At 39.6% G+C, this 22,234-nt stretch overlaps 1 protein-coding gene across 1 annotated transcript in view; it reads right to left on the minus strand.

Annotated features, from left to right (window-relative positions):
• The window catches only part of ncam1a (neural cell adhesion molecule 1a), a 296,215-nt gene that overhangs the window by 87,669 nt on the left and 186,312 nt on the right, over window positions 1-22,234 (minus strand). Inside the window, 6 exon segments of the mRNA XM_034233380.1 lie at window positions 4,963-5,105; window positions 6,579-6,739; window positions 12,363-12,480; window positions 12,894-13,031; window positions 20,182-20,325; window positions 21,282-21,491. Coding sequence (XP_034089271.1) covers window positions 4,963-5,105; window positions 6,579-6,739; window positions 12,363-12,480; window positions 12,894-13,031; window positions 20,182-20,325; window positions 21,282-21,491 — 914 coding nt within the window.

The following is a 22,234-nucleotide window of genomic DNA, read 5'->3' on the forward strand; positions in this document are numbered from 1 at the left end:
AAAAAGTTATGTGCTAGAAGGAAAGCAATGTCGCTATCAGATACTGACGCTCTACAGTTGGTGAATCGGAGAAATGTTCAACGAAAGGCTGTTTTCTTTTTCCTGACATGAAGAAAAATGAATATATTTGTGTATGTATTTTTTACTGTTGGCACAACACTCAGCTCTAGAAGTCTGGGCTGCTCTGCATCGCAAAATTAATGAATTTTAAGCACTTTATCAATGACATTTAATAATAAATAATAATCATCCTTATATTTATTATAGCGCTTTATCAAAGACTCTCAAAGCGCTTTACAAATACACATACAGATCATACATGTAATGGTCATCTACTGTGGACAATACCCACAGGAGCAAATTCGGGTGAAGTGTCCAAGGACACAACGGCCTGACGCGGCGGAGCGGGTTTCGAACTGGAGTTCCCCAACGCCCCCTTGATCTGATGATCAAACGCACAGACCACTGCGCCACCCGTCCCCATTGGTCAGGTAAAAGCAGTGCGTCTCATGTTGGAAATGTCCCTAATTTCCTCTATCCTCGCTCAGAGTTGTTTTGTGAACTTTATTTTGAAAGGTTAATTAATTCTAATGATTTCATGGTGACTTATACGTGTATACGACCTTATACTTATACGACAGCGTGATGTTGAATATTTGATTTATGCCAGGGGGAAGTAGGTTTTATGACTCAATTAATACATTAATACAAATAATGATATAGACATAAGAAGATAATGTAAACATCTGCAATAAAAGAGAAAAAGTAACATTATTTTAATAAATATAGGTTGAAATATTAAAAACAAATATTTGTTTAAACGTAAAAAGTTAAGGTTATAATTTGAAAAAAAATATGGACGAGATGATAACGTAAAAAATGTCTAATAAAATAATAGACAAATAGACTTAGAATATCTATATAACCACAAGTGAAGTAAAATATGCAATAAAATAGAAAATAGGAAATTCCACTGACAGTACAACGTGTTATTCTCCACCTGATCACAAAATGTCCCTCGCTATTTCTCTCTGGAGACTCTTTATTTCCTGCTTTCCTTATATTTATAAACTGGACTCTTAAAGCCTTGGGATAAGTTTGTAATTTCACCCAAGCTGAACATTTTTCGACTTATGCAAATGCTCTTAGCCTCAGGGCAAATTTGTGCCCACTCTTAACATTAAGAGCATTTAAGCCGTGTCTAATATTTGCTTTTTTTGAACCATAACAAGGGTTGCTTGTGCAGCGGAGCATTATATAATACACACACTGTGCCATAGACCTCTATTTTTATCGTAAGAAGTACATTTGACAAAAATGGGCCATTTTATGCCAATTTCCAGGTTTCAAATGTGTATTTTGTGCCTCTATGTTTTAATGTTCAAATAGGTCTCGTGCCTGAGCGCTTCCCAATGCCATTATCTTGACTGATATTACAATTGCATAATGATTTGTGGTATTGGAAGGAATAAGCATTGGTCATATTGTCATTAAAAGTGTATTTAAATGGTAATAGTGCGATTATTTGAAGGCGATCTGAACCAAACGAGGATTTCTGATGAAGTCTGTCGAACATCGGGACTTCTCTGCAGCTCCACAATAATTCAATCAGATATTTTCACATATTTTAGCTTAACCAAACATTCCTCTTGAATAATGCACTATTTTATAAAAGCAATTAATTGTGAAGTGCTCTCAGAGAAACACAGATGAACCCCAGCCTCATTGATCCTCATTGATTTTCTTATAACACACACATGTGGAAAGGACATGATGTTCTGACCGTGCTATTTTTAGTTGTTGTAGCATGCTTCATCTCACAGTAACATATTTGATGTTACATTATTCATCACACAGCTGTAAAGTAGGGCACGGTGGCCCAAATACTGAGTTCCGCTGTGGGACAGGTGCTCTGAAGCTTCACTGCATCTGCATCCCAGAATAACTCTCCTATTGTTACGTGCATTTCATTTCTAACAGCTGCACCAGAGCCGAGTTATTTAATATGAGGCGGGGGCTCCCGGAGACCACTTTCATATAGGCAGATTGGTTGCATTAAAAAAAAAAAAGGCGCTAGAGAAAATGGATGCAGGAGAGAGACGGAGTGGAGGTGAATAAATCAAAGTAAATGTCAAACTCTAACATTTTACGCTTTGTATTTCATTATGGTTACTTTCTACATTAAAAAGAAAAAATATGCATATAGACTAGTCAGCAGAACTCAGGTAGAAACACATGCAGATTTAATAATGATAAGGATAATACAAATAATAGCAATACAAAATAATCATAATAATAAATAAATAATAATAAGTAATAATAAATATAATAAATAAAATAAATAAAATAAATAAAATAAATAAAATAAATAAAATAAATAAAATAAATAAAATAAATAAAATAAATAAAATAAATAAAATAAATAAAATAAATAAATAAAATAAATTAAAATAAATAAAATAAATAAAATAAATAAAAATAAATAAAATAAATAAAATAAATAAATAAAATAAATAAATAAATAAAATAAATAAAATAAATAAAATAAATAAAATAAATAAAATAATAATAATAATAACTTAAAAAATAACATAAAAGAAAAAAGAAAACGCATTTTTGGCAGGGCATATTACAGACTGACCGATATGCACGGGTATTAGTGGAAAATAAGCCTATAAATATATAAATATCGAGTTTTTTTTGCAAATCATAAGGGTTCCTGGCGACTCTGTAGCATATATTTGTCCTGCAAACTTCCTTTTTCTTCATAATATTAAGATATATTATTATTTATTGCGGTGTCTAAAGCTAGTTAAAGCCCTCTCATATGAGGTGTTGCTCCTGAATCCTCCATCCTGCTGCAGAGAGGTAATTATCTTAATACTGTTTGCTGCATCCTCAGCTGGAAATTACCCGTCTGAAGTGACTAATCCGTCCACCGCTCTCATGATGCGTGGATTCAGGAAAAAAGGACCGTTAAGATGGATTTCTCAAGAAATTATACCATTTTAATGAGCTGATAAGAGCAGGACAATGAGAGTGTTCCAGCAGCTGTGACCAGAGCCATGGAGGACGCTCTTAAGAAGCCTTTAACCGTGTTGTATAGCCAGAGCTTAAATCCAGCGTTATCTGCACAGCTGCTGAAGGCCATGACGAAGAAACGAGGATATACGTCAAAGCAGGACAAAAATGCACAACCCTAATTTGGTTAAACACTTCTTAAATCATCCTGAGAAAAAGTGCCTGCTTATTTTTGGTGCAGAGTGGATTATCACAGCTGAAAACAATCTGATTTTCAGACGGAGGGACGTTTAGGGTTTCTGGCTTCAAAGAGCAATAATTAGTCATTTCACTGAAATAATTTGTTCCCTTTCTCGAACTCACTCACACTTCATTTTCGGTGAATTTTCAATTAGCACTTTCATGGTAATGGTTCAAAAATACAGCCGTCAAATGCTAATTATTAATAGGAAGCACTGTTAGCAACGCTTGGGAACATCAAACCATGGAATTACATTCATTTAATTCACAAAATGATTTATAAAAGATCAGCAGTATTGAACAAGTTCTGAATGTGTGAAAAGGATTTTGAGAACAAACCAAAATGTTTTGTTTTTTTAAAACAGCCGTTGTGTTCATCAGTAAAGTGGAACTTCTGTGTGAACTGTTCACGTCTTAAACGACACTGTAACTTTTTATTCATGTACTTTTTCTGTTAATGTTTCTTTTATTATCTGTTACTGTTTTTAAATGCCTTTGTCTGAATGTCTTTCATTGTTGTAAAGCACCTTGAATTGCCTTGTGTTGAAAGGTGCTATATAAATAAACTTGCCTTGCCGAAAGAAAGTCGAAATTCTGACTATTATCTTAAAATTATAGTATTATATCGTCAGGGTTGGGAGGGTTACTTTGTAAATGTAATCAGTTACTGATTACTGAATACATGGCTCTGAAAGTAATCCGAATACAGTTACAGTTACGTGTTTTAAAAAAGTAATCAGATTGCTTTTAGATTACTTTCTTTTTCCTTCACAGATGGATGTTTTGGTGAACAGGAGACACAAAAAGTAAGGCTAAAGAGCGACCACAGGCTGATGTGTTTTAACCACACACACACACACACACACACACACACACACACACACACACACACACACACACACACACACACACACACACACACACACACACACACACACACACACACACACACACACACACACGATTTAAACGCAGACTTTTGTTCCTCCATGTTTCGTTGTTATTGTTTCACTGAGCGAGCGGACCCGCGATTTAAAAAAAAAAACGCTTTTTTGGTCCATCTGCGGCGGTAATAGGTTTTGTGGGCTTTGATGATTCGGCTGTACCTTTAGTGAGGAAATCTTTTCATCAATAAGTAAGTAATCCAAAATGTATTCACTTCAGGTTACGAAAGTAACTGTAATCAGATTACTCGTTTTTCAAATGTAACGCGAGCTGAATACAGTTACTTGATTTTTGTATTCTGATTACGTAACGCCGTTACATGTATTCCGTTACAACCCAACCCTGTATATAGTATAGTATAGTAATTATAGTAGGAATAGGAAATAAAGTAATGTGTATTATGTTTTGTATACAACATTATTTAAGTCCAGCAGTATTGAAAAAGTTGAGGTTTAGGGCCACGTGTGAAAATGATTTTGAGATCCGTTTTTTTAAATAATTGAATCTTTAAATTCCGACTTTGTTTTAAAAATATGAAATAAAGTAATGTGAATTATAAACGACTTTGTGCTGATATTGCAATACAGTTCTTTCTAGCCAGTGTTTCTATCTATCTAGTGTTTTTGTTCTTCTTTATCCCGCTTCTACACATTTAGTTTGTCGGATGTATAAACTGTCTAATTGTTGAAATAGTAATAAATAATTTAAAAAATAATTAAAAAAAAGATTCCCCTGAAAAATGTAAAGAAGTAGTACCTGCTCTCCTTCGGTGAACACGCGGGTCTCGAAGCTCCAGGAGATGGAGGGGGTGGGGTCTCCTGAGGCCTCGCAGGTCAGCGTCACCTGCTCATCGAACTCTGAGGCCGTCTGGTTGCTCAGGTACGTGATCTTGGGTTGCACTAGAAGCAAGAAGAGAAGGATGGACGTGTTTGCAAACAAATGTTAATCTGACAACATGGGGAATATTTCCTTTATTTCTCTTTTAAAGCTCGTTTGGTCTCGACACCAACCCTGGAGGAAGCACAGCTAGCTCCTAAACTCATATTCAACTTACTTTAACAGCTAGTTTTCAAACAAAAATGTCTGTTGCAACATTACATTAGGCTGAGGGGTTTTGATCTAAAGCAGTGGTTCTCAAACTTGTTCATACCAAGGACTCTCCAAACACTCGCGGACCACCTAAAAAACACATGGTTTTTCTAGAACGGATTACAAATCGCCTGAAAATGGTACAAACAAGTGGCAACATGTGTGACGAAGGTGTTGCGCTGGGCTATATCATGCAATCGAAAGTGAAACTTAAGCTCGCTCTATTGCGGAGATATTCCCGCGAGAGTGCGGAAAACTTACATTTATTTATTTATTTAAAATGTGAAATGTCACCAATATACTCACGGACCACTAGGGGGCACTCACGGACCACCAGTGGTCCGTGAGTGCCCCCTAGTGGTCCGTGAGTATATTGGTGACATTTCACGCTGACCGCACTTTGAGAAGCACTGATCTAAAGCAACTTACAATAATGGGAATCAACCATGAGGAGACAAACTCAAATTAGCCAAACCACTCAAGTGCTTCAAAAATGAATGAGATTTGTTTTATTATTATATATGATTAAAAAAAGAACCTGATATACTTTTGGTCCCACCCCGGAGGAAACACAGATAGCTCCTAAACTCATCTTCAGCTAGTTTTCAGTTAGTTACAGAAATGACATTACATTTGGCTGAGGAGTTTTATCTGAAGCAACTTACAAAGACTCGAATCAACCATGAAGAAATAAACTGGGTAAGAAAACTGCAAAGCTTCAACTTGGCCAAACCATTTAAGTGCTTTAAAGATGAACAAGAATTGTTTTAATATTATATTTAGTTTGAAGGATATAGCAAGGTTGATACAGTAATGGTGCAGTTTGTGTTAAAACAAAAACAACCAGCTAAAAGAGGGTAAAACGGCTGAAAGGCTGATCATTTTCTGATGATCAGGGTGACGTCCTGTACATAATTGACTCAATTGATCAGTTGTGAATATGTATTGATGTGGCTTTAAATGCCTAGTATGAACAGCCAAGTGTAAAACATACAGGCTTAATAAGAGTTGTGTTTTCATACACCATTGACCTTTAATAGAGCTGCGAGCGTCTGATTACATACGGTGCAGAGTTCCTGGAGGAGAGAGAGTTCTGAGATATCTCTCAATGTCCTAAGGACTGGCGTAATTACTTCCAATAGGGCTGGCGTCTCTTTCAACTGTATGCTTCACGCTGTGTAGCTCTGCTCTCAGAGTCAGGAGAAAGCTGTACAACAAATGTCAAAAGAAAAGGCCAGAAAGAGAGCGGCTTTCTGCTGGCGTCAGCTGAGTTATTCTCTTACCGAACACGTTCAGGCTCACTTCCTCGGATTTCTCTCCCGCCTTGTTCTTGGCGATGCAAGTGTAATCTCCTTCATCCACTTTCTTGACATCTTTTATTACCAATTCAGAACCATCCTCGTTCAGGCTGTACTTATCGCCGGTTTCAAGGACGATGTTGTTACTGTAGCGGAGGGAAACAGAGGAAGAAGACATGTTGAGGTTCACATCACGAGGGTTTGCTTACACAACTTGAAAGGACGTTCAAATAACTTTCTTTACTCGCTGACAAGGATCTGTTGGGGGTTTTATCTGCTATACAACAAAGGCAAGGAGAGCAAACTAAAACAAGTCCTGTCCTCTGCAGAATGCTTCTGATAAAAGCTTGAGCTTGCCTCAGCTCTCTTTTAGTCCTCAACTGTGTTTTTATAAGGCCATGGACCAATAAGATGGTGCAGGAATGAGTCCTAAACCCAGGGAGGAGTTATCATTTTAGCGCTTCCTGTTCCATCATCTGGACCTTTTTGAATGTGTGTTTGGTTGTTAGCTTTAAATAAGGTCTGTAATTAAACCAAAACTGAAGAGATGTTGTTCTACGACTTAAAATACGTAGTAAATGCCCCACTGGTGAATACAAAAAATGCGTTGGCAAACAAGTGTCTAAATGAGACGCCATCACAACCAACATTAGCTGCCTTTAGCTTAGCGGAGGTGACGTGAAGCAACCCAGTCTCACGGCATTTCGTGTTATAGTCACGAAATAAATGTAATCTATTGTTTCGTGTTCACCAACACGATTTTCCCATTTTTTTCGTGTCACACAGAACGATTTTAAAAGCAATGTATTTCTATTGGTAGTGTGTTTCGTGCCAGCACCACGTATTTTTGTCCGGAAGACCGGAAGCTGTGGGGTTCATAAAAACATGTTCTTACTCAATATCAAGACACGATTATTGTTTTTATTTTAAATTGTAAAATGTCGGACTTTTGTTGCCGTCCGCGAGGAAAATAAATGGCTCATAGCCTCAGAATACTGACATCTGTATTTTTTAAATCTTTTTTTTCTTTTAATTTGTTATTATTTGGTGCAGGCACGAAACATACTACCAATAGAAATACATTGCTTTTAAAATCATTCTGTGTCAGAATACTGAAATCTGTATTTTTAAAAATCCTTCAATTTTTCCTTCTAATTTGTTATTATTTACATTGCTTTTAAAATCGTTCTGTGTGACACGAAAACAATGGGGAAATCGTGTTGGTGAACACATTACATTTGCATTTAGCTGCCGCTTTTATCCAAAGCGACTTACAATAAGTGCGTTCGACCAACAAAATACAAACTTGAAGAAAACAGAATCATATAAGTACATCAGGCTTCATAGAGCAAAAACATTTCAAGTGCTACTCAACTGGCTTTAGATAAGCTTTATTAGTATAAAAGTGCTTTGTTAATAGTTCTATCGCTCGAAGTGGAGTCGAAAGAGATGAGTTTTCAGTCTGCGCCGGAAGGTGTGCAAGCTATCTGCTGTAGAACACGAATCAATAGATTAATTTCGTGACTATAACACGAAATGCCGTGAGACTGTGTTGCGTGAAGTCATGTGACCGTGCTGTAGTTCCTTTATAGCCCAACATTAGCCGCCTTTAGCTTAGCGGTGGTAACGTGAAGTCATGTGACCGTGCTGTAGTTCCTTTATAGCCCAACATTAGCCACATTTAGCTTAGCGGTGGTGACGTGAAGTCATGTGACCGTGCTGTAGTTCCTTTATAGCCCAACATTAGCCTCCTTTAGCTTAGCGGTGGTGACGTGAAGTCATGTGACCGTGCTGTAGTTCCTTTATAGCCCAACATTAGCCTCCTTTAGCTTAGCGGTGGTGACGTGAAGTCATGTGACCGTGCTGTAGTTCCTTTATAGCCTAACGTTAGCTTTTCACTTAAAAAATCATAAAGTGTTAATATCTGAAGATTATCCTGCTGAACAAAACACGCTTAAATAAAAAACGTTTTGCAGCAAAGCTTATTTTCTGCGTTAATCCAAAATCCAATAGAAAAATCCTATTGTCTTTTTGTGGAGTGAACGAGGGGGATGCTAACTTCAGGGTCGTACTCCAACAATACATCATCCCTGCGCCTCTCTGTGATCATGATGCATGTTGTTTCCTGTTTTCTTTCACTCCTGAGAGGCAGAAGCCTTCACAGAGGTTACACTCCGGTTTGTGTTCCTGCAGAAGGGGAAGGCTTCCTGAGGCGTTTTGCAGACAGACAGTGAATGACAAATGGAGTTTCAGCCCTCTGTTTTTCTTCTGTCCTCCCCACAACCTCCACTCTGTTCAGACCAGCTTCCCCAACACACACATCTCACTCCTGCCTTCAGCATCCCTTCTTAAAGGTTTCCTCACTCTTATATCTGCTGAGTTTCATTCACAGATTGCTCTGCACAGCCGGGGGTCTGCTGTTTGAATGTGAAAGTACTTAAAGCAAACAGCTGCATGAAGAGACATTAATGTTGTGGCGATGAGGCTTCAATAATGCATACTTAATACCAGCTTACGGCAAATCCATCACAAGGCGAGGCATTACATATTGTATTACACATTTTATACATATATTTATTTTATCTTTATTGCACATTTTACTTTAACGTTGTATGTTTATATACATATTTTTTATTTAGTTATATTTCATTTTAGCTTTCAAAAGACATTTTACTTTACTTTATTTACAGGTGCTGAACAATTATTATAGTTCTTGCCTTCATTGCCAACAAAAGCTCATTACAGAGTCTTAATTATCAAATATATATATATTTGATAATTAAGAAATATATATATAATAGCTTAAAGTATATATTTGTATTCATTTCATTTTAATGCAGAGAGCCAATCTGTATTCTATTTGTTGTTCTACTCCGCCATATAGCAGGTTAATCTCATATTTGCTCAGTGCACTTTAGGTCTGTGCATGCGTGTGTGTCTGTGTGTGTGCGTGTGTGTATGTGTGTGTGTCTCTGTGCGTGTGTGTGTGTGTCCACTAGGGCTGTGCGATTATGGCAAAAATCATAATCACGATTATTTGGGTCAATAATTGATATCACGATTATTTTGACGATTATTCATTGACCATTTATTGAACTTTAAAACAAATAATATTTTACCAATAAACAAGAACAAATATGTTGGAGCGCACTTCCAAAACCATACTAAACATATATTATTAATATGATAAATAAAAATAAATTGGACCAAAATAAATGAAATCAAACATGTTGCAGTGCAATGTCACAACCTACTGAACACTCCTTAACATATAGCCAACATGTTGGTAAAACATATTCATTATTCCACTCAGTTAAACGTTGAAGGCTGGCCAACCGTCATGGTTCAGAAGTAACAGGAAATAAATGTTGAACTACAATTTAAGACCAAATTAAAAAAATGTAGGCCACCATGGCAAATGCTGGTAGGGCTGTTCATGTCATCTCTTAAAGATGCTTTGCAAGAAACACCAGCCTGTTGACATGGTCTGGTTTCAGAGATGAGCGCAGGCAGGTGACAAAATTGCCACCTGTACTGAAGACCCTCAGCCACGCCCCGACACATGGGGTGACGCCGGCCAATCACAAAGCTTTGATGCGTTCAAGTGCATTATTCTGGCACAGGAAGATTATGTTACAGGACATTAACGATAAAACAGAATATTGTTGTTCTATTTTTAGACACATCTCGCGATCGACTGGTTGGGCACCCCTGGGCTAGACCATAGGTCTGTTGTGGTGGCAAAGTAGTCAGCTGAAGCCACATCTCTCTCAACTTCCCCACGGCATTTGTCATATAGTGCAGGCAGCGCAGACCTGCTGAAATAATACCGAGACGGCATCGCGTAACGCTTGTCCAACGTGTTGACAAGTTGCTTAAAGCCCTGGTTGCTAACAGTGCTAACTGGGCACATATCTTTAGCGATGTGGAATGTAATGGCAAAGTACTTGCAAATAGTGGAAATAGTTTGACCCTTCTTTTTAACGAGTTGCTGCTCTTGTTCTGACATCTTCGCTCTCGCTGAACACTCACAACACATGTCACTCCCACGTGGCCGAGTGGGCTTTTAGGGAGGGGCGAAAGCGCACCCAGCAAAATAATCGTATTTTGTCAATTATGCTGTTTTCATAATCGTCGCAAGCCATAATCGTAATCGCGATTAAAATACGATTAATTGCACAGCCCTAGTGTCCACGCATGTTAAGTAGTGTGTGAGAGGCTCTCTTGTTTCTGTGTGGAAGTGAATGCGTCTCTGCAGGCAAGGCCGTCCTCATTCATATTAATGGGATATTTACAAACACATCACAACAACAACAACTCCAGGAAGTGGTTACGTTGTGTGTGTCCTATAAAAGGGTCTCAAACAGGATGTAGGCAGAATGTAACGCTGGAAAGACTCAAGTTTACATATTTTGTATCAGTCATAATCCGAAGGTTGAATTTATAAAGAAAGAGGTAGTGATAGTTTCAGTTTTTGGAGCACAGCTGTGTTTACATGTATTTGAATAAGTATGATAAATAATACTGTGTGTCCTTGGCTTAAAGAACAATGTAAAAAAGTGTCATATTATTATTCTTTGGACATGTGTGTGATCATATCAGCTTTCTTTTTTAGAGACGTATTTACATGTTTTATCATTTAAAGTATTCACATTTAAAAAAACAACAATTCAAACGTTGTTCTCCAGAGTTTCGTCCCTACAGGAGTTCTGATGTATTTGAACCAAATAGCTGCCTTGCATAGCGTTAACGTATGTGTATGTTAAAAAATGCTTTCATCTTTAAATTGTATTTTTAAATAACTCTTTGTTTTAACACATTAAACACTTGATATTTCGATGTCTGCTGGTCTTCAGAGGATCTTATTTTTATGTTTGTGTGTTGAGACTCCTGACTTTTCTCACAAAGTTAAAGATGAAGATAAATTCTCTACATGTCTTATCTGCTGTGTTTCTGCACGTTGTCATTGTGTCCAGCAGCCGGAGACAGAGGGCACAAAACACTTCATTACAATGTTTAATTTGGCTCTTTTTAACTTTAGTGTAGTGATCTTTAACAATATAACCAATAGGATTATTAATTGTATTTACATTTTCAATATTAAAAACTACTTGGTTTATTTATTTCCGTTTTTATTCATTTAGATTAAAATGATATACACCGAGTATTTCTCATGAAAAAATAGAAGATATTTATTGATTGAATACATTCTTAAAAAAACTGCCCTGCGATCATATCTTTTTTATATGAGATGAGGATCATTTTAAAAATGTATACCGTGGTATTATTCAGTTTTATGTTTGTCTGATGTTATGTATCTTTTTCTAATGAATTCTTCTTCACGTGTTTACTTAACATTCTGTTTCCACTTGAGGACAGGAGTTAGAGGTTAGAACAACAACAGCTCAGAGATACAGTATATTAGTGTGTGCAGCCCAGGTGTGTGTGTGTGTGAGTCCTAGCATTACTATCCTTGTGGGGACCTACATTTGTTTACACAGTCACGTGTGGGGACTCACCTCCCTTATGGGGACAAAATGGAGGTCCCATGAGGGGAATCATTAATTTTAGGGTGAAGACTTGGTTAGGTTTAGGGTTAGGGTTAGGCATGTGTTGGTTATGGTTAAGGTTAGGATAAGTCTCCAGGAAATGCATGTAAGTTAATGTAATGTCCCCTGAAGTGATGTATACATGGTATGTGTGTGTGTGTGTGTGTGTGTGTGTGTGTGTGTGTGTGTGTGTGTGTGTGTGTGTGTGTGTGTGTCGTACTGTGCCCAGGTGACGGTGGGTTCGGGGAAGCCGTCGGCGTCGCAGGCCAGCAGGGCGGAGGCAGAGTTGTCTGCGGTGGCGTTCACATCGGAGACCCTCGCCCTGATGGTGGGGAGCACTGAGGGAGAGGAGATCAAAATGTATCAGTGGTTGGTAGGAAATAAAAACATTATCATTTGCTGGTTTAAGAATTTAAAAAGAGCATTTTGATGGTAGGAAATACAATGTAGTAAATAATTAAATACAAATAAAATACAAAATATGATAATGTTAAAAAGTAAAAAAAAGAAAATGTAATAAATACAAATTATTATTTTTTGAATTTTGAAAAGAAATATATAGATAAAATAAATACACATGAATAGAAACCTTCTGTATTTCATATGTTGCTCTTGAGCGAAGAGTTGCAGACAGATGAATTGATGTACTCATCCTTATCATCAGCTGGTTTAAGGTTTATTAAAAAGAGCATTTTGATGGTTGTCCTTCCTGTATTCTGTACTATGTTTAACAGGACAGACGAATTCTCACCATTAACGACGACCTTGATCATCTTGAAGTCGATCTCTCCGCGGGCCATGACTCTCGCCTCGCAGTTGTACATGCCCTCATCGATCTTCTTGATGCCGCGGATCTGCAGGTGGCCGTTATCCAGGATCTTAAATCTCACTGCAACAGGAGAGGCAAACGGGACCGTCGTTCATCAAAGATTATTCAGATGAAACACACACACACACACACACACACACACACACACACACACACACACACACACACCAATTATAATGTTTAATCTCTCTTATTAATTGGATTTATTTAATTATATTGTGATTGTTTGATCAGACATGTATTACTTTTTGATTGATGTTACCTGAGGTGTTAATGTTATTGTAATAATATTACAATATTCTTTCAAATAATGTCCAGAAACTTGGATAAATTAAGTTAAAATAAGTGTATTTATGTAAGAATCTCTTCATGCCTCTTGTATTACAGATAATAATAATCAAACACGGCATACTTTTTCTTTTTTTTGCTGGATTCAGCATCGTTTTTTCATTTCAAATAGTGTGTTTAATGCTTAATATACTGTATTTGTCCCAGTTTAAAGCCAGTTAAAGACCACATGGAGCACCACATGTGTATGCAGTGGATACATCTGAAATGTGAGAATACATTTAACATGTACAGTTGTTCGTTCAACAGTATGTATTGATTTTTGTTTAAATGGAAAATGGAAATGGAGGTGTTCCTCTTCAATTGTCCCACACAGTGAACATTTAGTGCATCTGCATCCAACCCATCCTAGTAGAAGAAGTACATACATATATATGTTTTAAATCCACAAATCATACTCAATTAACTGTTGATTTACTTGGATCTCACTGTGGGCAAACAACTAAAGTTCAAGAGAACCCTTTTATGAGTGAAATCCTTCTTTTAAAGGCTCAGACAGGAAGTTGGAGGCAGATTAAAACGCCCTAATTATCCCCGGTAATCAGACGAGGTGCCCCGCATGAACCACGCCGCAGTCTGACTAGCTGTTGCTCCCCAAATTAAAGCCGCCACAAACACAGAGAGCTGTTTAAACCGGAGCCTGGTGTTTCATCCAGCACATTGTTAAAGCTCTGACACACACACACACACACACACACACACACACACACACACACACACACACACACACACACACACACACACACACACACACACACACACACACACACACACACACACACACACACACACACACACACACACACACACACACACACACACACACACACAGCTGTATAAACCAGAGCCTGGTGTTTCATCCAGCACATTGTTAAAGCTCTGACAGACACACACACACACACACACACACACACACACACACACACACACACACACACACACACACACACACACACACACACACACACACACACATCTGATTTAAGAGCCATTTTCTGATGTTTGTTCTTTCTATGTCCCAATTTAGAAAACTGAAGCACCTCTTCCACATGTCTAGCCGGTGTGTACTCACTGGATTTAAATTGGGGGGTGTTTAGGGGGCACTTGTTTAGCCTCTACACTTTAATTTGCCTGCTGAGAGGTTACAAGTTTTCATTTTCTCCTGCTATTTAACGGAGAAGCCCACCGAGCCTGTGTGCTATAAAATCACTTGATGCAGATAATTATGTACAGGGTGCTAGAAAGGATATTAGCGAGGCAAAGGGAACATTTCCTTCCTGTACCTTTGAGATTCTTATTACACAAATAACTCCACCTCAGCTATTAGGACTATACTGCTGTATTATACAAGTACATTTACTGAATACAATGTTCTCTCACTGATTCCGTCTATTTGACTCTTTCTTCAGAGGCTCATGCAGTCCTTTATCTGACAGGTATATTTAATTAACAAAACATAGCTCCACCTGTATTAGCAACACATTTCAATTCTGTTTAAATGATCATCCAGAACATAGTGACATCAGTATGTAACACTCACGCTCCTATTGACTAGTGCTCCAACACATTGTACGTGATAGGCAAAGGGGCGGGATATCACCAAGTGGTTGACCAATCACAACAGAGCCGGCCATCTAACCAATCAGAGCAGACTGGGCTCTGGTTTTCATCACTAACTAATGCTACAGTATTTAAAGTATTTTTTGTATATTTACTGTAACTAAATACATATATTTTGTATAACTTCATGTTTTGCCTTCTACATTTCCAAGGCAAATACAGCTATATTTAATTAGATACAATTAGCCTTCACAAGCAACAACATTATAATTCTGTTTCAATTTTAATCAGCACTAATAAGGGCACATTATGCACGAGGAGTACTTCGTCCTGATTACATTTAGCTGCTTGAGTAAAATGTTAAAATGCAGGATATGAACTTATCTTGTAGGAATTAAACATTTTGAGGTTATTACATTCATATTTAACATTTATTATTTCCTAGAACTGTTTTACTGTCTGCATACACGTAAGAATAACAGTATAGTGAACCTCTATGTTTTTAATAATTGTATTGACTTGTTATTTTATATTTAATTAGTTTTTAGGGTGACCTTAAAACATCTGTTGCAGGTACAGATGAAAAAAAGGCTCTTGGTTAACTCTGGCGTATTTACAGCAATATTCATTAATGTGCACTGTGCCTGCTAGATCAAACAATTAAATAATAATGATTAAATGATAATATTAATCTAAAAAAAAGTTAAAAAAAGAATTAAAAATGTATGACAAAAATAGAAATAAAGCAAGTGAAAAAATATTCAAAATATTTTAAGTAAAGCCTTTTCGATGACTTGGAGTTGAGAGCTTTACATTTGATCAATTTCTACTTTGTAATACATTTTAAATGACTAAGTTGGGATGCTTTAACAGTTAAATCTGCAGCGTGAGTTAAGGTCAAGTGCTGAGAAGAAAACGACACCAGCAGGCTTCAGTTTTTCACTGTCGGTCACAATTAGTGGTTTTTCCAGAGAAAAACACATTCCTTGACCTGAGTCCAAGAATAAAGGCGGTTCGAGTGCAACGCTGCGGTGACTGCAGTGGTCACTGGGGGGGGGGTTCACTGGGGGGGGGGTTCACTGGGGGGGGCGTCACTGAGGGGGGGGTCACTGTGGGGTGAAAACAGGCCCAGTCTGGGCCTGTTTTCACCCCACAGCAAGAGTCAAACTACCTTATTTCCACCTCAGTGCTGAGGCAGCAGACTGAAGTTGAGTTGAACTTTTTTTGAGGTGAGCTGCTCTGTCGTCAATATAAAGCCTGTATAAAGCCAGCCTGTGGAACTGCCAGTCAGCTGTTCCTAAGGCTGACTTCATCTCTGGCTACGGCTCCCTGCAGTCTCTGGATTTCCTTGCTCTCACTGAGACCTGGATTACTCCATCCAACACATCCACCCCAGCAGCTCTCTCCACTGCATATTCCTTCTCCCATACACCCAGACCCACTGGCAGAGGAGGTGGCACTGGTCTCCTGCTCTCTCCCAAATGGAGCTTTTCCCTCTTCAAGCTACCTAACTTCACTCCTTCCACCTTTGAGTTCCATGCCGTCACAGTAACCCATCCTATACAGTTAACCATTGTTGTTCTCTACCGTCCACCAGGCGCCTTGGGGGACTTCTTGGAGGAATTAGATAATCTCCTCTCACACATTCCTGAAACTGGCCCTCCCGCTGTACTTCTCGGAGACTTCAACCTCCAGACGGGGAAGATAGACGAACTAACATCTCTGTTAACCGCCTTTGCTTTCTCACTGTCTCCATCCCCACCAACTCATAAAGCTGGCAATGTCCTTGATCTCATATTCTCAAGGAACTGCGCTACTTCTAACCTCTCTGTAAACCCGCTCCACATATCCGATCACTTCTTCATTTCATTCTCTCTATCCCTTTCCAAACATAACAAACTAATCTCTTCTCATCCTGCACTTGTCCGCCGTAACCTTCGCTCCCTCTCCTCCTCTACCTTTGCCTCGTCGGTGCTCTCAGCCCTCCCTTCCTCTGATTCGTTCCAACTACTGCCTCCAAACTCTGCTGCAGAAACTCTCCTCTCTACTCTCTCATCCACTCTGGACTCGCTCTGTCCTCTCACATCTCGGCAGGCTCGTCAGTCTCCTCCTGCTCCCTGGCTAAATCATGCACTGCGTGCTAATAGAACCGTCCTTAGGGCAGCAGAGCGGAAATGGTGGAAATCCAAACACCGTGACGACCTCCTAACCTATCAGGCTCTCCTCTCCTCTTTCTCTGCTTCGATCTCTCAGGCAAAAAGCACTTTCTTTCAAGATAAGATCCAATCTTCCTATTCCAATCCTAAAAAACTATTTTCCATCTTCTCCACCCTCTTGGACCCTCCAAAAGCTCCTCCCCCCTCCTCACTTCTGTCAAGCGACTTTGTTACCCACTTTGAAAAAAAGGTTGATGATATTCGCTCTTCTTTTTCTGACTCACCTTTACTCACCGCTGGGTCACCAGACCCTCCTTCCACCAACACACTTACCTCCTTTTCCCCTCTCTCTCCAAGTGAGGTTCTTACCCTCATTACCTCTGCCCGCCCTACCACCTGTCCTCTGGACCCTATCCCTTCAAACCTCCTTCAGACTATCGCTCCTGATATTCTACCGTTTCTCACCCATTTCATCAACACTTCTCTAACTTCTGGTCACTTTCCAAACAGTCTCAAGGAGGCAAGAGTAAACCCTCTCCTAAAGAAACCTACTCTCAACCCGTCTGATGTTATAAACTACAGGCCTGTCTCTCTCCTCCCGTTCCTGTCTAAATCACTTGAACGCGCTGTCTTTAAACAACTCTCCTGTTATCTCAATCAGAACAACCTTCTGGATCCGCACCAGTCTGGTTTCAAGGCAGGTCACTCCACAGAAACTGCTCTCATTGCGGTCACGGAGGAACTGCACACTGCCAAAACTGCATCCCTCTCCTCTGTCATCATCCTATTGGACCTGTCTGCTGCATTCGACACGGTGAATCATCAGATACTCCTTCGCACTCTCCAAAAACTTGGAGTTTCAGGCTCTGCACTTTCCCTCCTCACCTCATACCTCAAAGACCGTACCTACAGGGTGACTTGGAGAGGGTCTGAGTCCGACCCTTGTCAATTAACTACAGGGGTCCCTCAGGGCTCTGTTCTCGGTCCCCTCCTCTTCTCCCTGTACACAAACTCGCTCGGATCAGTCATTAGCCCGCATGGTTTTTCTTACCACTGCTACGTTGACGACACCCAATTAATTCTGTCCGTTCCCCGCTCAGAGACCCAGGTCGTCGCACGCATCTCTGCTTGTCTAGCTGACATCTCTCAGTGGATGTCTGCTCATCACCTCAAGCTCAACCTTGACAAGACTGAGCTGCTCTTCCTCCCGGGAAAAGATTGTCCCACTCTTGACCTAACAATCAACATCGGCACCTCAGTTGTTTCCCCGACTCAGACTGCAAGGAATCTGGGTGTGACCCTAGATAACAACCTGTCCTTCACTGCAAACATCGCTGCTACAACCCGTTGCTGCAGATACACGCTTTACAACATCAGGAAGATACGTCCCCAGCTGACCCAGAAAGCGACTCAGGTTCTGGTCCAGGCTCTCGTCATCTCACGCCTAGACTACTGCAACTCTCTCCTGGCTGGTCTACCTGCATGTGCCATCCGACCTCTGCAGCTCACCCAGAATGCAGCGGCTCATCTGGTCTTCAACCTTCCTAAATTCTCCCACACCACTCCGCTCCTCCGCTCCCTTCACTGGCTTCCGGTAACTGCTAGAATCCACTTCAAGACACTGGTACTTGCGTACCATGCTGCGAATGGATCTGGCCCTTCCTACATCCAGGACATGGTTAAACCGTACACCCCAGCACGTGCACTACGCTCTGCATCAGCCAAACGACTCGTTGCGCCCTCGCTGCGAGGGGGACCCAAGTTCCCATCGGCGAAAACACGTGGGTTTGCTATCCTGGCTCCAAGATGGTGGAATGAGCTCCCCATTGACATCAGGACGGCAGATAGCTTGCACATCTTCCGGCTCAGACTGAAAACTCATCTCTTTCGACTCCACTTCGAGCGTTAGAACTACTAACGAAGCACTTTTATACTAATAAAGGACTGGCTTACCTAAAGCCAGTTGAGTAGCACTTGAAATGTTTGGCTCTATGAAACCTGATGTACTTTTATGATTCTGTTTTCTTCAAGGTTGTGTCTTCCTGGTCGAATGCACTTATTGTAAGTCGCTTTGGATAAAAGCGTCAGCTAAATGCAATGTAATGTAATAAAGCTGCAGGGATGATGTTTTTTTTATAGTCTGAGAATAAAGTTAGCAGCTCCCTGGTTCCCTCCACAAGAGACCAGTGGGATATTTTCAGTGGATTTAGATTTATTGCTCAAATTAAGCTCTGTTTCAAACAAACTTTTATGATGCTTACAGCTTATAAAAGGAACTACAGCAAGGTCACATGACTTCACGTCCCCACCGCTAAGCTAAAGGAGGCTAATGTTGGGCTATAAAGGAACTACAGCACGGTCACATGACTTCACGTCACCACCGCTAAGCTAAAGGAGGCTAATGTTGGGCTATAAAGGAACTACAGCACGGTCACATGACTTCACGTCACCACCGCTAAGCTAAAGGTGGCTATTGTTGGGCTATAAAGGAACTACAGCACGGTCACATGACTTCACGTCACCACCGCTAAGCTAAAGGTGGCTAATGTTGTGCGTGATGACGTTAAGTCATCTCATTTAGACACTTGTTAGCAACCTACATGGCCCAATGGGATATTTACTGATGTATTTTATGTTAAAATTCCTTCAGCTTCTGTTAACCACAGATCTTATTTCAGGCTTCCAACAAAAAAACACTTCCAAAAAACATTGGCTTTAAGACGAGTGAATAGGAAGTGCTAAAATACTGAGTAATTTCAGGGTTTTCAGCTCCCTATGTCCTCTATCATATTTCCACATTACTTCCCCCTCCTGAGTAGCTCTCGCTCTACTTGGGCGGCTCCAATCTGTTCTCATTCATAACCTCTTCCTTCTGGGCCAAGAAGAGACCATCTCCCCTGTTAGTGCCTCATCTTTGAGGTCGTAAGCTCTCCTGCTGCAAATGCATGGCTTTGTTCAAAGATGAAGGGCAACAGGAGAAGGAAACGAGGAATACTGGGGCAAATTGATTGGAAAGCATGACCTGGCAGACAGCATTGGCAGAAGGGAAAAGGGTGAGTGCTCAGAAGGAGTGAGGGTAAGAGATAGAGGGGAGGAAGGTTGAAGGTGAGGAAGCAGTTCCAGCTTTGTGTCTGAATCGGGCTCACCGTCTTTGGCAGCCTGGATCTTGGAGCCTTTGTGTTTCCAGATGATGCTGGGAGGAGGAGAGCTGATCACGTTGCAGACGATGGCCGCGTCATCGCCTTCGTTAAACTCCTGAGGGCTGGGGGCGCTCTCAAAGGTGATCTTTTCTGTAGAGAGGAGAGCATACATCACACACCGTTATAAATACTTAACCTTTCACACGGACACTGGGAACTTTCACTTGCCATTTTGTAGATTGCTTAAAGTATGGTTGACTGTTAAGTGTTAAAGTAATTACAGAAGGCGTTGGAAGGTAGGCAGGTTAAAGACAATTCCTCTAAAAGTAAGGCAATTCAAAAAAACAAGTAAACGGAAATAGGGCTGCACAATGAATGGACATTTTATCAAAGTCTGAACATGGACTATGCAATATCCGAACTGCAGGAATAACAACATTTGGAAGATGCAAAATATGGGAAAATATCTTAATAAAGTATTTTGGAGCTGAAAGGAAGTCCTGGACTACAAACTGATTCTACAGGCTTAATAAAAAAAACATTGTTTGGTATAAATCCTCCCAAAAAACATCTAACATCGAACATTTTTATATTATTTGGATAATATTTACAAAATCATGATTGCAGTATCAGTAAATATAATGTAATTAGTTGTTTTTTCAAATGTTGCAGCCCTAGTTGGATTCTTTAAGTGTTAACCTCACTGACCAAAGCTGTAACGTCCTTCTGTTTAAGCATCTCATACAACTTCAGAAAAATAAATTCCTAGTTTACAAGACGTTTTCTCCTGAATCTTTAGTCTGACAAGTAGGTTTAAGTAATAGATTAAGCTTCTCAAAACATACCTGAGAAGTCATCAAATGAATTATATCTGAATTATACTAAATGTTTGTTGCTGCCTGGATAAAAACCCAAAGGAAGTAGCTATCAAAACCAATTAGTGGAAACAAAAAAGGTAATTTCTAGAGACAGAGTGTGGTCTGCAGTAATTGCTGTGAGGGGTCTGTTGTTTCCTGTTTTCCTCCAATGTTAATTACAAAAAAACTGTTTTCTCATAATGCTAATTCTGTATTGTTGCACATGAGTTTAATACAGCTGAGACTTACGGAAGATCTTCACTTGCACCGTGGCCTGCGCCTCCTTGTCTCCGTTCTTGGCGACACACTTGTAGATGCCGGCGCTGTCCACGTTGGCGTGGTAGATGGTGAGCGTGGACATGGTTTCATCTCCGCGGCTCACGATAATGTCCGGCCTGTTGGGAAGGATCTTCTCTCCACTGGGGGAGTACCAGTCGATGTCTTTAGCATCTCCCGTCACTGAAACACACAGAATGTAATTATAGTGAGGCAAGGAAGAAAGAAAGCAACGACCAGAGCTGCAATATATATGATAACATTTAAGTTGATTGAAGCTTTGCGCAATCCTGCGAGCCTTATAGAAAAACCAGCCTAACTTTGAACGTCTTTTGAGTCACTTCTAGACGAGCTAGCGGGACACTTTTATTATTTCTATGTCATTGAATCACTGAAACACACAGAATTCAGTTATAGAGAGGCAAGGAAGAAGGGAAAATAAGTCAAATATGATAATAGTAAATCGATTGAGAAAATACAGAAAAAACAGTCACATTTTGAACGTTTCTTGAGTCACTTCTAGACGAGCTAGCGGGACACTTATTATTTCTATGTCATTGGGGGAGTACCCGTCGATGTCTTTAGCATCTCCCTTCACTGAAACACACAGGATTGAATAAGAATGAGGCATGAAGAAAGGAAAGGATATGATAATAGTAAAGTTGATTGAGAAAATAAAGAAAAAACAGCCCAATTTTGAACGTTTCTTGAGTCACTTCTAGACGTATTTTCCTGCCTCCTTCTTAAACTCAAGCTACACATTGTATTGGTGTTCAACTATTTGAGACAGCCAGAACAACAGCCTTCGCAAAAAATCTTCATTGTAATTCAGGAGGTAGAATACAAACCTAAAAACGAATAGATTTCCATCTCCAATATCAAGCGTAGTGGTGCATTACTGATTATACAATATATCTGATTGACTT

The sequence above is a fragment of the Gymnodraco acuticeps genome, unplaced genomic scaffold (assembly GCF_902827175.1).
Source record: "Gymnodraco acuticeps unplaced genomic scaffold, fGymAcu1.1, whole genome shotgun sequence".
Taxonomy (NCBI): Eukaryota; Metazoa; Chordata; class Actinopteri; order Perciformes; family Bathydraconidae; genus Gymnodraco; species Gymnodraco acuticeps.